General features: G+C 45.3%; 1 protein-coding gene across 5 annotated transcripts in view; it reads right to left on the reverse strand.

Annotated features, from left to right (window-relative positions):
* Positions 1–396: 396 nt before the first annotated feature.
* Positions 397–16,916, reverse strand: part of Spg (dedicator of cytokinesis spg) — a 55,293-nt gene continuing 38,773 nt past the window's right edge. For 2 of the 5 annotated variants that reach the window (XM_076807253.1, XM_076807251.1), the window contains exons 5-17: positions 13,692–13,776; positions 11,818–12,276; positions 10,407–10,706; positions 10,124–10,328; positions 8,954–9,136; positions 7,159–8,884; positions 6,362–6,524; positions 5,287–5,724; positions 4,687–4,828; positions 3,651–4,326; positions 2,678–3,039; positions 1,761–2,104; positions 397–1,024 (exon numbers count right to left, since the gene is read on the reverse strand). In XM_076807253.1, the coding sequence (XP_076663368.1) occupies positions 857–1,024; positions 1,761–2,104; positions 2,678–3,039; positions 3,651–4,326; positions 4,687–4,828; positions 5,287–5,724; positions 6,362–6,524; positions 7,159–8,884; positions 8,954–9,136; positions 10,124–10,328; positions 10,407–10,706; positions 11,818–12,276; positions 13,692–13,776 (5,251 nt within the window). In that variant the 3' untranslated portion in view covers positions 397–856. Of the gene's footprint in view, positions 1,052–1,760; positions 2,105–2,677; positions 3,040–3,650; positions 4,327–4,686; positions 4,829–5,286; positions 5,725–6,361; positions 6,525–7,158; positions 8,885–8,953; positions 9,137–10,123; positions 10,329–10,406; positions 10,707–11,817; positions 12,277–13,691; positions 13,777–16,916 lie in introns of all 5 variants that reach the window. The other 3 variants (XM_076807252.1, XM_076807249.1, XM_076807250.1) reach the window with 2 other exon arrangements.

Here is a 16,916-nt window from a genome sequence, read left to right on the forward strand (position 1 = left end):
CTTTTTATACATGCCATGGAAGAAGCGTACAACTGTGCGGCGCAATTTTCATAGTTTTGTATATATTTATACGAAAAGAATGTGACAAAATACATAATTTATATATATCCTTCCATTCGGCTTCCGCCACTTTCCGACCCTCCGCGCGGGGTGTAAAGCGCGAGACAGTCGCGGTGTTCGTAAACGAATATGCACATTGAAGTCCAACATCAGATTTTTCATTCACAAATATTCTAATCAATAGAAGTTTATCCTTCTTTTGAATAGAATATCGTGGAGCCAAAATACGATCTTGAATTTACAAGTGTTTTACAGGTTCGTCCATGTACACCTTCAGTTACATCCTCTGCGTTCTTAGCTGTTCAGGCGACAGCAGTGTACGAGTCTTCACCAAAGTCTGGTTGATAAAAATTACCTTTATTCTCATCGAAAATATAAATAAATTACAAAATATATATAGTTTGGTTAGTATATCCGGAAGATCGTCGTCTCTACCGCAAAGTCAGTGTTTCTCTTCCGCTATATCGCGACGAACGCCGAGAACCACCTACCTCGTGATTCAAAATACTGTCCCACATCAACGTGGCTCCCCGCGACGTTTGAATACCGCTCATTTCTGCTTTTCTCTACCAAGGTGTGATCCATGTCAAGTTACAGAATTTTCAAGACTTCTTTTTCATTCGATTATTACAGGATTCTCTTACGCAGTAAGGGGCATTGCTCGAACGAATCCAGTCGGGTTTTAGCGTTTGAGGTTAGGTCCAGTAACTACGGGGCGAACCCACAAACGGGATTCGCTCGACTGTGGCAGCAGCACATAGATTAACCGCGTTATGAACTAGGAAATTCGTCGTTGCTACACAGTGCTCTCTGTGTCGGCCGCCACCGATAATGTTTGCATTTTTGGCACAGAGTAATTCTCGGAGTGGCCGTGCGACTGTGCGCGACTCGAGGCTCTTTCCAAGGTCGACGGGGCTGAGGGGGTGTCTTGGTGCGCCTTGGGCGGTATCGGCGGCGGGCTCACCTGAAAGTTGAAGGAGATCAGGATAAACTGATCACAAATTATTGCACATTGCAGACTGTGTCTTACACATGGATTGCTAGAGAAGTATTTTATGTTGGGGAGTTTTCAAGCAACTTGGGCAGCAGCGGATTTGGAGATTTGGCGCCCCCAGGGTGACAAGCATCTGCCGCCCTTTCCGTGAAATATTAATTTTAATTTTAAAGATTTGAGACAATTTTAAAATTAATTCAATATGACTACTCGTGTATAAGTTATTACTAATTTGTTAGATAAAAGGAAAGTGAATTGTTTTTAAAGTTGCCTCAAGCTTTTGTGTTTCAACGTTTTTCAATTCCTTTCGCCCAAATTTTGTCGCTCCTCAAAATTGGATGCTCCCAAAAATTTATCTCTTAGCCGATACACAAATCCGCCCTTGGTAGTGAGGTTGACTTAAGGTGGTTCCTCCTTCTGAGGCCCAAATAACAGGTGTATCTTCAGAAATTTATAGAGAATAAACTACTGGGTGGATTGTTCTCAAATTTTGAATACACGGCCAATGAATGTGTGCAAGAATGTCCTCAAATTTGTCATATATAGTCAATGAATATGTATGAGATTGTTTATTCTCCACAAATTTCTAAAAATGCCCTTATTTCCTAGACCCCAGAAGGAGGAACCTCCTCAATTCCTTCTGTAAGACATAATCTGCTGAAGGGAGACCTTATCATGATAACTTTCCACATAGTGTAACAATTACCTCTTGACCAGGTAGGGAGTGTGACCCCTGAAATGTGCCGCTGGCGAAATTGCCCGTGGAGACATTGAGCGCGTTGATCATAGACGGCGGCGAGATGTTCATGATGTCGTTGCACCTGGTCCGTGGCTCGAAGTCCTCGTAGCCGAGGTTGTTCAGGTTGGTCAAGTGGGACTGGAAGTCCAGCAAACTGGCTGTGGATATACCGCTGTCGCGATGGTCGTTCGGCTCGTTTTGCGCCTCTGAGTCGTCGTCGGTGCTCCACTCCGTGTTACGTTTGTACGCTAAACGCTTCGGTGGCGCGGGTGGCACGACTGCGTTTGTGTTGGAATCTCTCTTATCAGGCGCTGAAACAGGAAGAGCAAAGATTTATTAACACTATGATTCAGATTTAATTAGCTCCGGCTCTGTTTGTCGATTATATTGCACACGGAAGAATTTGATCTGCTATTGCTTAGCACTCCAATTCTGCACAGCCTTTTGTTTGACCTTAGAAATACATAGCAGGCTGCTAAAAAAATTTAATGTTCTCTAGAAACGTGTCAGTAGACGCTAGAATTAATATTCTAGCTTTCACTCCCCAATTCGATTTTCTTAGCGTAAAGAAAAGGCATCTGCTGAAAATGTCTTTCGAAAGATACCTAAAGAGAAATTCAGGATTTTTTAGAAACTTCTAGTAAATTCTAAATTAAGTAAACTAAGTGAATTTTGAAATATTCAAATATTCAATATTCAAAATATCAGATACACTTTAAAAGTGTCACGCTGTCGGTCTAGGGTTAATAACTAATAGGGTTGGTAAGGAGAAACTTCCCCTTCCTTTCTTCAGGACCACAGTATTTAGAAATTGCAATGGCAATGTTTACAATATTCACAGTATTACAGAAAATACGATGCTATATTCTGAAAATGGAACTCACTGCAACCTCTGGGTGGCAGTGGTGGCGCGGCTTCCGGGCCAGGCTCGCTCCAGGAGGTCCTCAGACCAGTCTGATCGAGGCTATCCGTGGGCGTCGGCAGAGAGTGTCGCAAAGGTAACTTTGGGCTCAAAGGTTTGCTCAGAGATCTCTGATGAGTGGGTCTTGGTGGCGTGGTCCCATAGCCGACTGAACGTGGTCGTACTTCGCGCTGAGGGATAGGTGGTGGACCGCCGTCTACTTTTGTATAGAAACCTTCATCCTCCAATTGCCCGTCGCTGTCTCCATGGGAGGACCTAGAGCCCGCCGTGTCCAAAGTAGCTGGTCGTTGCTTTTCATTAACAGGCAACGGAGGTAACGGTGAGCTAAAAGTCAAAATACAGAATTCAGTTACAATTACCTGAAGAGACTCCTCAAACTATGAGAAAGCAGACCAGAGATGGGCAACATTTTTATTTAAATAAAAATTTCGAATAACGAATAGAAGTTAAAAAAAATTATTAGTCATATGTCGAATAAAGTTAATTTTTTTAGTCGTCGAGCTTTTCAACTTCAGCGTCGAATAAAGTTTTCAGCTTTAACTTTAACATTAATATTACCTTCAACATTAACGTTAAGGTTAACGTTAACTTCTTTAAATTTTACTTCTTTAACTTTATTCGATAACGAATAATTTTCTGGCGCGGGTTCGAGCCCCCGAGGACCGTCATTAGGCGATACTACATTGTAACGCGCGCGCCTGGCTTCAACGCCTCGATTCCCCGGTCCTCGGCGGCTCGAACGCGCGTCAGAAAATTTTTCGACGTCGAATAGAGTTAAAGTTAACGTTACAGTTAAAGTTAAAGCTGAAAACTTTATTTGACGTTGAAGTTGAATCCATCGACGAATAAAAAAATTAACTTTATTCGTCGAATACTTAAATATTTTTTTATTTAGTTAATGCCCAATTCTGCAGCAGCCATAATCAAGCAATTACTTGACGATGCTATCCTGGTGGATGGTCCTCTGCCTGGCCAACGGTCCCAGGCCCTGCTTCAGCTGCGTGAATCTCTCGTTCAGCCTCTTGTGCAGTGGCTGCACCCCGGCTGGAGCAATCTGTCCATGCAGATTTAGTCCAGCTTCCAGGACACTCATCTGGTCCAGGATCAGACCCTTGAGCCTGTTGACATGCGGCACCATGTCCGGGTTCTGCCTAGCGAATTCGGTGGTGAGGAAAGCCTCCTGGTACTTGGTGATGCCGCCCATCACGTTGGCGTCGATGATCCCCTGGAGTCTCATGCTGAATGGGTTGATGTTTCGATGGGGTTCGGCAGTGTATTGTGCGACCAGTCTCCTCAGCTCTCTCTCCACGCTCTGCATGGTCTCGCAGGCGTATTGCACCGGGGCCAGCAGCTCGGACCTCTTCTCGATCACCTCGAACCACCTGAGGATCCCGGGCAGCTTGGCTTCAGTTGTCAGGGTGGTCCTCTCGATCCAGAGGGACTTGAATTCGTTCTCGCGATCGACCGGGCCCCTGTGCAACGGTCGATCGAAGATGAACTTCCGCACGTCGTTGACTAGGTAGAAGGCGACCACTCGCTCGGGGACATCCGCCCCGCGGCAGGCCAGACTGCTCTCTTCCGGGATCGGTTTCACGTTGCAGATTTGTATATCTGAATATCATTAAGGGTATTTAGTTATATAATTTTAATAGAGTGAGGAAGAAAGTGTAACGAAAAGAATCAAGTTCACTTTGAAATGAGATTCAAAGAAATTTGCAAGTACTTAACTATAGTTATAATGTAATTACTTAGTTGTAGTTTTAAAATTCTTTCAAGGTCACCTGATTCTTCTCTTAAATGGAGTACCATGCTTTCTTGGTAATACATTGCTAGACACAAAGAAGGGATGAATAGCACCACATAAGAAAACTTGAACGTTTCAAGCATTATGCTTCCTACGCGTAGGTAAGTAGAACTGGATAAAGACACTCTCAGTATGTTTGCAATCAGTAAGCGAATCGATCATCTTACATTGTCCCTCGGACGTGAGGATGCTCTCATCAGGCGGGGAGTTCTTCATCAATATTTGTGCGCTTGGAAATTCAGTCTGTAGTCGTTGAGTGAACGCTCCTATCCGCTCGTACTCCAAGCCGCGGTAGATGAAAAGCTTGTTCTGCAAAGGCAGCGCAGAGCCAACGGTACATTATGCCAATTTCTATACTCTATGGCAGGCTTGCTCAGACAGGAGCCGAAGAGCTTCTTAGTTTCTCAGACCCGGGTCAGAACCGAACACTGTGCTTAGCAACGTAATAGTTCGGCGCTCTGTTGTGATCCGGGTCCAGTGGCGGATTTAACGGACGGCCGATGAGCAGTTGTCACCTGCGTCCCTGCCCAGAAGGCCCCTCAGGGCCCCATTCTCAAAAAAATGATGATTTTATTCCAACACAATATTTTCTTTCTGTACTTTTCTGTACACATAGCCAGTTTTTAGTAAACTGCGTCTTCATTTTCCCAAAAAATGGGCCTCTCGGAACGGTTGCCTGGGCCTTTTTCCTTAAATCCACCACTGCCCGGATCCCAGAACCTAAGGAGGTCTTCGGCTCGATGTTTCTCCATTCACGCGATACTCACTCTGACGAAAAGAGGGAAACTGAGGCCATAGAATCCGACGCGGAAGTATTCCGGTTCGGGTCTAAGCTGCGTCAGTATGTTGTCCAGGAACTTAGCCTGCAGTTTCAGCACGTGACTCAGTTTCGCATAATCGTATAACCTGGTTTCGTATAGCACCGCCAGTTCCTTGCACAGTGGTATGCCCTTCTCCCAGCACTTGCCGCGATCTAGATAGTGGATGATCTTGTAATACAGTAGCTCCTTCCTCTGCCACTCTGGTTGCTGAGGATGCGAGTGGTCCGGTGGCAGGATAGTGGAGCCCCAGCCAAGTTGATCGGCGTACAGCTTCATTGTGAACCCTGCCTCTGTGTAATTGTCCGCAGCCATGTGCAGATCGTGGAGCTTGTATATGTAACGCAGGTACATCTCCTTCCTGTTGAACTCATTCTTGTAGAAGTTCTGCAGACAGAATAGGAAAAGTCCCATTCGTGGTGCTGAATTGTTGGACCGGTCTGTGTGTCGGATGGAAAATTTGAGTGTGACTGCTAAATGACACTCTGAAGCTGCGCTTTAAATGTTGTTGTTTGCTCGTTAGAGATTCAGCTAATGGAATTAGCAGGTTTGGGGTTGACACGGTAGTCCGTAGTGATGCATTTCAAGTGTACGTAGTACTTATTGCTATTATTTGGGGGAGGGAGAGATCTAAGTGGAAAAGAACAGGTATGTAATGAAATTGGGAATTTTAGGATGTTCGCGTGTAATTTTGACTCTCAAAATGGGCCTCGTCTAGATCTTCTTAGTGGGAATATCTTACAGATATAAATTAGTTGCAGCATACTAGTTTATAATTGAGGGGCCCAGTGGAAAACAGGCACGTGCCACCGTTTTGCTATTATATTAGGAGCTGGTGGAATTATACTACATTGTAGGAACCAGTGGCGCACCCTGACGGAGTGCCAGGGCCCCTTGCAAAAAGGAAAAAGGAGCTTGTAAAAAGAAAATATGGATTTCATTCTTCAAATAATTTTTCATAATCACCTAATGAATTTGCATTAAAAATATTTTTATCCGTTCAACTCGGCAGAGATACGCTTACCAATAAGTTAACTGTGCAAGACATCCGCTTGTCGCGATTCTCATCCCCTTGAATCACGCTCCTGTAATCCAGAAGACGTTCCAGGAGACGAGTGATGGACGTGATGAAGGCGGTTCCGCTTTCCTTCCAAGCTGGATCCTCTGACTGGACTCTGTCCAATAATCTACGTGGAAAAATAGAATAGCAGAGTGTTTTAAATGTTTTATAAATTGTACAGATAAAAGTACAATACAAATGGAAGAGTGTGGATGATTGGACTTACACAGCGCTGAGATGTTCCCTTAAGGCAGCGTGGAATTACAAAGCAAAGCAGTTTACAATTTTGGTTAGGAACGTACAGGGTTCAAGGTGATTATTATTATTAATATATTACCGTCAGCCAAGGCCCAATCTAGCTCTTCCGCCGCTCCGGGCACAAACGATTTTTTGTCACCCTTTTTATTTAATTATAAAATTTCATACTAAATTCAAACATGTATTATCCACTTTGTTACTGTTTTTTCAAAAAGTTTCACTTTTTTCTTGGTTTTTATTGATTTTAATTTTTTCTTTCTACCAATTTTGGGCCCCCAAATTGGGCCTTGGCGTCAGTTATAAGGTGCAGGAGCAGGATGAATAAAGTGTATAGTTCCGTTTAAAAAAACATGAGTAACCCTGACAAGCTTTAAAAAAAGGATGCTCTTGAAAGCAAAATTATCCTTTTATTTCATGCCTCAACAATTCAAAGTATAGCATTCCAACGATAATATCCCCTTCCTCTGAATCTCCAATCTACTCGAACCACCCCAACTACTCACATAGTATTGAACAGCTGCCTGTACTCGTCGTCGCCCTTGTTCTCGCTGATAAGGATATCCAGCTTGTCAATCAGCTCCGACTCGACGGACCTGAAGCTTCCGCGAGCCCTCTGCTCGCACTCCATCATATCAAAGAAGATATGCAGCGTAGCCTTCCTCAGCTCGCTCTCAGGCACCAAAGTGACCTCTAGGAACGGCCCCACCATACCAGGAATAAACTCCAGCTTACGATCGCCCAGATGGGACCACATGGACAGTATCTGGAAGCCCATCAGCACTCTCATATCCCCATACTTCTCCACGATTTTCTCCCGCTTCACTTCCGAGAACTGCTCCAGCTGAAGAGAAGGTTGAGTGAGGTACGCGACGGCTAGATTGAAGTACGTCGACCACAGCTGGGAGTCGAAGCTCCCGTGCAGGAAGCGAAAGGCCAGAGGCTGCGCCAGCTCCTGAAGAGACTTGAGAATCACATTGTTCGCCTGCATTCTGATGACCAACCAGTCGGGCGGGAACACCTCCTGCCTGACCAGGTCCCTGAGCACCAGAAACACTCTCAGAAGGAAGTCCTTCAGAGACTTCCTCTCCCCAGTGTGCGTCAGCTCTTCCCAGAGCCTAGCGTAATGGTACTCATCTAGCAGCTGAAGCAGCCCTATCAAACAAGCCACGAGGCAGCCCAGCACAGGCCCACTGGTATTTATGACGATGAGGATGGTCTGTATGAGAACGTCGAGGATAGACAGGCACAGCGTCTCCACGTCATGGTGTATGCAGTTGTTGACTTTATTAGTGTCGCGTCCCCTCTTGTGCAGGAAGCTGAGGACCTCCCCCAGGATCTCTGTGCAGGAGCGCAGCTCCTCGCGCCTCACCAGGTGGATCCGCAGGTGTCTGCATATGGTGACCAGCAGTAGGTTCCTGCTCTCGTCATCGTCGCGGAAGAGCGTGGAGGTGGTGAGGTTCTTGATGGCGGTGAGCTTCGCTTGGGTCAGCTGCAGCGGCGGCTCCCTCGGCACCGAGTCCAGCATCGTGCAGGTCAGCTTTGCCACCTCGAGCACCGGCAGCACGGCCGCCAGCTGCTCGAACACGGCGGAGATGGAGTACAGCAGGGCTATCTGCGAGTGGAGGACCATTTCGTAGGGGATCCCCAGCATCTTGTTCAACGCCGCGAACACGCAGTAGAGGTCCCTCTTGAAGCTGTCCTCGTACTGGCCGGCCGTCGCCCTAGCGAACAGCAGGCGACTCTGTATGATGAACTTGAAGATGTACTCCAGGGAACGGAAGCACTTGATGATCGGCTCCTGCTTCTCGGCCGCGGTCACCCAGTCGGCACAGTGTTGCACGCTGCTTAGTAAACCCTTGTACACCAGGGCGGCGGCGAAGTGGCCGGAGATGTACGCGTCCATGACGGGCTTGAAGTGCTCGAACTTGGAATCGTCTAGCAAGCTGAAGATGGAGACGAGGACTTGGAACACCAGGCCGGAATGGGCTGTGGAGTTGCCGTCCTCGGTGTGGAACATGGAGAACAGTGCGTCCAGGATGTCCTGGAGGAACTTGACCAGCTCCTCGCCGTCTAGTCGCAGCACGCGACCCAGCGCCTCGGATATTCGCTCTGGATGCGCCTTCCACTGGAGCAGGCTTAGGAGATCCACGTTCTGAGTCAGTTTAGTACTGCAGAGCAAGGTGTGCACCAGTACGGCTTCTTTTGGTGACCTGGAGAAAGCTGTGGAGCCTAAAGAGAAGATTATTGAGAAGGTTGAAAGGGTTTAAAGTGATTTGGCGATGATGATTTGTGGTCTACCTGTGGCGTTTGGTTCCCTGGCGCTGCTGGGGAGCGATAGGTAGCTCAGTGAGTCCAATTTCGTCCGATCCTCGCACTTGTAGATGTACAGATCGTGGGGACCATCTTGCAAGGTGGCTCCTCCAGGCTCCATCAGGCGGACGAACGCGAAAGAGAAGAGCTTCTTGTCGTTCTTCTCGCGGGCTGGAAGGAAGAAAATTTAGTATAATTTGTGATCCTTTTCTTCGTGGGCAATTGCAGGGGAACTTTGATTGTCTTAACTTGTAAGTAGTTAGGTTAGTAAATGGTTAGGAAAGTTAGACAACTCGAAAAATAAAAAAATCGGAAACTTTGGAAATATTTTTCGATTCGGCAGTAAAACGGTCCTAATGGTGAAAACACCCATCAAAACAGTTGTGTTTTATCCTGAATATCTGCGATACCGTAACAGATATCGAAAAAAAGTTCAATTCAATGTTCAAAAAAAGTTTTTCGTAAATTCTTTATCGTCACTTTATAAGGACATGAAGAACCACAGAGCTTTGAATTTAACTTCCGTTTCATATATTTTACAGTTTCGTAGATATTCATGATAATCTGGAAATTCGCCATTTTGCGAGGAGGTGTTTTCACCCTTAGGACCCTTTTACTGCCGAATGAAACAATAGTTACATTATTAGCATTACTCGAGCTACATTTCTGCAAAGCATCAGATTTTTTTGAATTTTCGAGTTGCCAAAATTCCCTTGTTAGTGAACTTTAGTACACTTCAATATAAATTATAAAATTCCTACGAATTTTAATTGGTCAAATTGGGATCAGGTTCTTTGTAATCCCGAGTATTGAATACCCAAAGTTTATTTCGTCGACTGAAATCTACAGTTATTCAAACAAAAATACTCGCGATGTGTTCGAACCCATCACTACATTTTCCAAATGCAAGGGAACAATTGAGGGACAGCTCTCTAAAGGTATAGGAGACCTCTAACTCGATTTCTGTTCAATTCTACTTGCGGACTCAAAAATCGACCCCTAATTTCCAGAGACTACATTGGGGTATAAATGAAAGCTGATATTTACAAAACAAAGTGCAACTATGCAAATATATTTTTCTTATTAGACATAAAATTGTGAGTTGTTAGTCTTCAAAAGTTTCAACTGCATCAGCAACCGATCTCTTCAAAAACTTACTGGAGCAGTGCCGGAACTCGAAACGCACGTGGCTCCCATAGAACTTGTCGATGGGTATGGCCAATCGAACCGTTTCCGCCCAGGCTGGACTATTGTGATGGTAAATGACTAAACTTTGGTATTCAGAGCTGCCCTCCGTGCCAGCTGCTCCGATCAAGCAGCCCTCCAGCGGCTGGCCATCCGCGTCCAACACCAGGATGGTCACCTAACACCGAAGTTCCATTAAAGTCAACGTCTCTAGCGTTAACGGAAAATCGAATTCTTTATTACGCATCCCTAGTACCTCAATGTTCTTCCCCGTGGACTTGCCTCCACGCTCGAATTCTCCGCGTTCCAACTTCAGGTACAAGTCGTTACGCACGTCGCCTGGCATGATCACGTCAGAGAAGCCCAGTTTCTTCGTTAAACAGATGTTCTTGAACAGTAAAGGGTTCTCCACCCTAACTTGAGACAGCTCGCCGTGGAGGACGCGTAAGGAGACCACTATGCCATAGTTCGGCTGCCCTGGAAGAGGGGAGCACTTGTTGCTGCGGATGATCTGCTCGTGCAGCTGGTGAAAGTCCTTCTCTTCACCCGGGCACACCTGAGACGTAAGATACGGACGTTTCAGTGATATACAGGTAATTTAATAACTTGAAACTTTCAGTGGTACTATTTTGACACCTCTATTACTCAAATGCACAAGGTGGAATGAATTCTCTCCTTAAGGGGGAACTTGGTTTAGGACGCTGAGGAAACAGCGATTTTTAAGAATTATCTTCTCAACAAATATAAAGCGAATCTTTCCAAAACTTTCCAAACATTAAGAAATTTTTTTTTATTCAAGAATAATTCATTTAACATTGTTATATTGGTACATCTTCATAGCGCCGCGCCGCCAGAGTTGTCGAATTTCGCACATCCTAGCGGATCCAATTTTTGCCTGAAATAAGAAAGCCCAGGTTTTTCTTAATTGTAATGAATTTATATCGTCGATGGACTAAAACAATAAGAAGAAAGCCTAAAATTAACAAATTCGTGGGACTTTGAAGAAATAGTTTCGGTTTTGGCGGAAAATTTTCGAGGTTTTTATGCAAAAAAATTAAAATAAATTAAATTAGCCCATTTTTTTAATTAAATTAAATTCAACCATTTTTTTTGCATAAAAACGTGGAAATTTTTGTCTGAATATATATAGACTAAAACATCTTTAAAGTTTTGCGTAGATCCACTTTATATTTCTTGAGAAAATAATTCTTAAAAATCATCATTTTCTCAGCGCCCTAAAACAGGCTCCTCCTTTAAACTTACTTCATTTGGGGGGAATGCGAGCACATTCACTTCTCTGACAATTATTTAGTTCTGGGTATGAAATCAAGTGACACAAGTAATCTAAACTGAAGACCTAAAAAGAAGACAGTTTCCACATTCCAAATAACTACAAACCCAAGGAAGCTATTCAAGAATATATCTCGAGCAAAGGTACTGTGAATTTCCTTCTTCTTCTTTCTCCCAGCAACACCCACACATTTCCTTTTATCCCCCCGCAATTCTTTACAATACAACCAGCTGCAAACTGTCCATCGACCTGATCCTGAAGCACATCCACCTCGCAGCCACTGCAGCATACCTGTCCCCCAGAAGTCAGGGGCTCGGCGAACAACAGATCACCCTAAAACTCCACGAAATCGCTATCGAAGGTCCCAGCAGGTTACCTTGAACGTCATCTCCAGTTCCTCGGTGTGGTCCTGCGTGGCCTCGGCGAGGGACAGGACAGCGACGCCGTGAGGTCGCCTGTAAATGGCGGTGCCAGCCTTGTTCTTCCCCGAGTCGGAGTACAGCATCCTCCCGCAGCGCATCACGTGTGCCACCATGTACAGGTCCCTGCTGAGGTCCGCGTTCCCGAGATCGGTAAAGATGGTGCAGTTGCTGTGTATCTTCTCCACGAAGCTGGAGAAGCCCTCTTTGGAGATGCGCACCAGGAAACGCTCGCTAAGGTACTGGTTCCGTTTCGCGTCGTACAGGGAGAAGTAGATCTCGGTGTCCTCGCCTACGGCGTGGCCGAAGTCTCTCATGCAGAAATAGAGGTGGTGGGTCAGCACCTTCCTGTGTTCCTTACGCCTTAGGGTGCCCCTCGCCGACGCACCCTGTGAGTTCTCTGCGCTCTGGACGTGCTGAAAGTGGTAAAATAACGTGGTTTAATTTCTGCGTTCATTGGTGTTGTTTTTTACGAGGTTTCTGGGAAGGGCTTCTGTAAGGTGGGCATGGAAATTTGATTTTTGAAAACACTGAAAGTGACGAAATTATAAAACATTTATTGGAAAATGTTCTATGTACCGATGGTAATACTGTAGTATAGAATTTGATTTTTGGCACCTACAGTGTTCGAAACAAGGACTCTTCAATTTTCGTTGAGGAAAACTCTAGCTTTGTTTTTAGGAAGGTAATGTTGTTGCATTAGGGCCACTGTATTTGGAGACTACCAAGGGGGTTTGGAGTGGAGTGGTCAAGGAGTATTCTTATACTTCCTTTTGGAAGCAAGAAGATTTTTTCTTTTCCTTCACACCTTCTCTCTAGAATGATCAAGAACAGTTTTGAGTGACTAAAATTCCACCTTTGATATTAGAAAAGGTGTGTTGTTCCATAAGATAGCTAAGTTATTGCAGGTGGACCACCATATTTGAGGACTACCTACATTTTAAAGTGTAGTGGTCAGGGGGTGCAAAAGGAGGCAGAACGATCTTTTCTTTCCCCTGACAGCTCTGCTCTAAAATGCTCAAGTACATTTTTGTTTATCTAAAATTCCACCTTCGGTATTAGGAAAGTATATTGTTCCACAACATCCCCATATTTACAGACTACCTGCGTTTTAGAGTGGAGTTATCAAGAAGCGCAAAGGGAAGTAAGATAATCCTCCCTTTTCCTCAGCACTTCTACCCCAGAACGACCAACTTTCCTTTATACAACTCAACGCAAAAACTTTTACCCTAAACTACCCCAAAAGTGGAAGAAATAATCCTGCATCCACCGCAGAAGAATCTACCCTTCTCCTTCTACAATATCGCAAGTACAAAATCAGAAGCTTTCAATTTCTAAACTGAAACGTGACATCCACCTTCCATTGGCTCAAAATCCAACCACAAATCCCAACGATCACTTTCGAATCCCAGCGGAGCAATTCCCAGTGCCATTAAAAACTGATAGAGGGAAGTGAATTATAAATGGTTGGGGTCCGAATGCCCGACGGAACGTTAAAAATTTCATGTAGCGGAGCACGTGCAGAGAATGTGACTCCATGGAGGCGGCTTCATTTCGATTCTCGCGGAGCACTCGGAATAGTCAGCTCTCCAGCTAGAATTTCAATGAGCCTCAGCAAAGTACGATCTCGAGTACCCTCTTTCTCTATCTCCCCTCACCCTCCCATGGTATATTGGACCCCAATTCCACAGAACTCGACCGCTGTGTCTTGCTCTTTTTCCACGACACTGAATCAGCGCTCGTGGCCCGAAAAATTGCAAACGAATAACTCGAGCACGATTTCGAGCAGCGTTGAATTCCATATGTAAATGATGGTCTCTGCGTTAATTACCACGTGATAAAGCTCCACGACGGACATGGTGTCCGGGTCCACCATGTGGGCACCCTGACGGGGCACCAGATCCAAGCCCAGTTTCCTGCAACAACGAAAGTGGGGCGTGATTAGATTTTAAACATGTTTTTATTATTATTTTGTGATGTTTCTTAGTGGTACAATTGAAATTTGTTCTGTTAATTCCGCGTTAGGAGTGCTAGAGGCTGATGGAGAGTGAATTTTGAATTTGGAAGTTGGAATGTACACTTTTTTAAAATTGTTAGTTTGAACAGGACTGCATTAAGACCATTAGGGGCCCTAACTACTTAAAAGATTTTGAGGCCCCCTTATGCAGGGTGATCACTTCAACGCGATACATTTTTTTAGGCATTTCCGATAATTTGACTAAAAAGTGTTTCTAGCAAAAGTTAGATTTTACAATTCAGAGACTTTCTACGGTGCCCCCTTTCTTTATTTTGCTTATTGGTTAATCCAGCACTGATTTTGAATCCTAGGAAACAGAACCCATTGGGAGATTTGATTTAGGCACTGGGTTGTTGAAGGTTGGTGGAAATGTTAGTGGTCTGAGGCAAGGTAGTAGTCTACAAAGTATATACTGCTAAAGTAGAATTCAATTGTCTGCCAATAATTGAGAACTAATTTTTCTGTTTCTGAGTAAAATCACAAGAAGATCACATAAATCTTTGTTCCAACTTTGCAACTGTACTCAGTCATAGCAATTATCCTCCAAACTCAAAAACTCAAAATTCTCGAGCATAAGTCGTCCACCAAATCAAATTCGCTATCAAATTCGCTCCAATTTTTCCGATCCTATCTCCAACAAATCAAACAACCGCATAAGATTCGGCCATCGCGGTGGCTCATCGATTTCGCAACGTATAGTCTGGAATGCTGCAAAAACGAGAGGCAGACCACGCGAGCCAATTAAGGCCCACGGTTGCATCAGTTTTCGAGGTTCACTTCTGAAGTGGCCGAAGGTGTGCGTTCAGCTTCCCATGACCCCAGTCGGCCGCATGCCATAGGGCCGACGTGTTCTCGAGCGTATTGGGGCCCTACAGGCCCCGACTGCCTGGGTCCTCGCGTGGCCCCTTCACCTTGCAGGAATGCAGCTTATACGCGCTGCGCGCTTTCCTCGGGCCCACAGCCGTCCGTTCACGTGCAAATGGGCCTGATTTTGCAACACCCCCTACAGACATGCACGTGTTCGGTATTCGAACAGTAGTTTAATATAAATTTGGGCTCCCTAGAATTAAAAAATGACCATTTTTGGTCACTTTTCGAGCTCGCTGATCACGATGCTGACCTATTCCAAGATTTTTCATCAATTACCTGTTACAATACAAGGTGAACCTTTCTTAACTGAGTTATTAGTGTATAAGGCGCACCCAGAAGAGGGGCCCAAGGGGCCCTGGCAACCCTCAAAAAGGGGGCTTCATAAAAAGAAAAGAAGACTATATTTTATTGTTTAAATAAATTTTGCTAGTAATGTGGAGGGAGGGTTTTCGATTAAAGTTGAAGCATGGACACTTGAAGATTGAAATTAATTCAGATTTAGTTGCATATCTTCGAAGCATTGTTTTATACAGGTTGAGAAGTCTCCCGACGCGTGCCCGATCGATTTCCTTTTTTTCCAGCGATATAAAAAGAAGGGAAGCTACCTCGTTGAGGGGAACGACGCGGCCGTCGAGGGATAATTACTGTTGAAGGTGAAGCATACGCCGCGCGAACCGTGAATTTCGAACGGATTTCGGGTGGATCGAGAGAATTAAGTGGTACTCGAAACAGAGGCTGGCGGTTTCGCTTCTCGTTTTGCACCGTGGCTGGCTGTTCCACCTTCTCACCTTGTTTCCTCTGCTCTCTTTGTTGGCTGCGCGCTATACGTTAGTCGGCCTCTCTACTACTCGATCTCTCGCGTCTCTCTATTCCTCAAATGGAGAAAATTCTTTGCCCTCTGTTTCGTAGTTTCTTTGTTCTTTGTTCTTTGTTCTCCCTGTCCTCTGTTCCCCTCGTTCATTGATCTTTCTGTACTACCTGGTCTCCCTATTCTCTCTGCTTCCACTGTTCTCTGCACCCCGCTCTTCTGATTCTATCTTTCCTATTCTCTTTTCTCTCTGCGCTCTCTGTTCCCCTCATATTCTTTTTCACAATTCTCTGTTTTCCCTATACTCTTTGTCCCAATTCTCCATTCTCTCATATTCTCCATGTTCCTCTTCTCCACCCCCCTTCCCTCCACACCGTTCCCATCATTCCCTGTTTCCTCACTTCTCAGCCCTCTCTCCATTCCCCCACAGCCGCTGATCGCTCAGCGCCCTACGCCCTCGCACAGGACCGTACCAAATTTTCCCCTCAGCTACTCGGGAAATATCGAAAAATCAATAACACCCCAAACTCACGTTCCTACCCCTGTCAAAGATTTAAAGCCCTGTACACCCCAAAAACTCTACTTCAAAACTTTACCTAAAAGCCACAGTAAAATACTCTACTTATCAATATTCCAAGCAATTCTACATAAATAGAAACAATTCTACTCCCAGGTACAAATATTCAAATCCCCCATTCCCTTAAAAGCTGACCCAGACCTAATTCAACAAAATGAGCCTGAAGGCCCCTCCCAATGCAAATCACGCGAAGGATTAGAATTCCAGTTTCTAGCTCCTTTTCCTCATTTTCAAGGCACCGCTCCGCCGACGCGGTACAGGCCTGAGAGTCCCAGGACGGACCCCTTTAGGGCCCCCCTCCCCCGTTGATGGAATGCAGGTGAGCAGGCAGACTTCGATGCGTGGAGACAGGTACAGGCAATGTCCGCCGCGTCGTCGGGACCTATGTCCCATTCCAAAGATATCGGATATATTCCCTTGGCCGGCAACCAAGTTCGGCCCCAAAGGGCCCCGACGTTGTCGAGGAACGAGTTCGAAGCTTCTTCTTTCGCTCTCTCTTTGACTGCGTCGTCCCGTCCCAACCGTGGAATGACGAATTCGCTGGGTCGATGCCCGCGCGACAGCGCGGAGTCGATTCGCCGTGGGGCCCAAAAAGACTTCGCCGCGTGTATCACGGGTGGCCCGGTTCCGGGGGCAGAAGCTCTGTTTTAGCACTTCCACCAGCGCGGGAAAAGTGGTGATAGTGTTTTGGGACTTATTTGACCACTCCTTTTAAATTTTCAGTAGAATCCATCTGAATAGGGAAAGTCGATGAAAAGTGTCATTTAAACCAGGGGTTGGCAAC

Source organism: Andrena cerasifolii, chromosome 2 (genome assembly GCF_050908995.1).
Source record: "Andrena cerasifolii isolate SP2316 chromosome 2, iyAndCera1_principal, whole genome shotgun sequence".
NCBI lineage: Eukaryota > Metazoa > Arthropoda > Insecta > Hymenoptera > Andrenidae > Andrena > Andrena cerasifolii.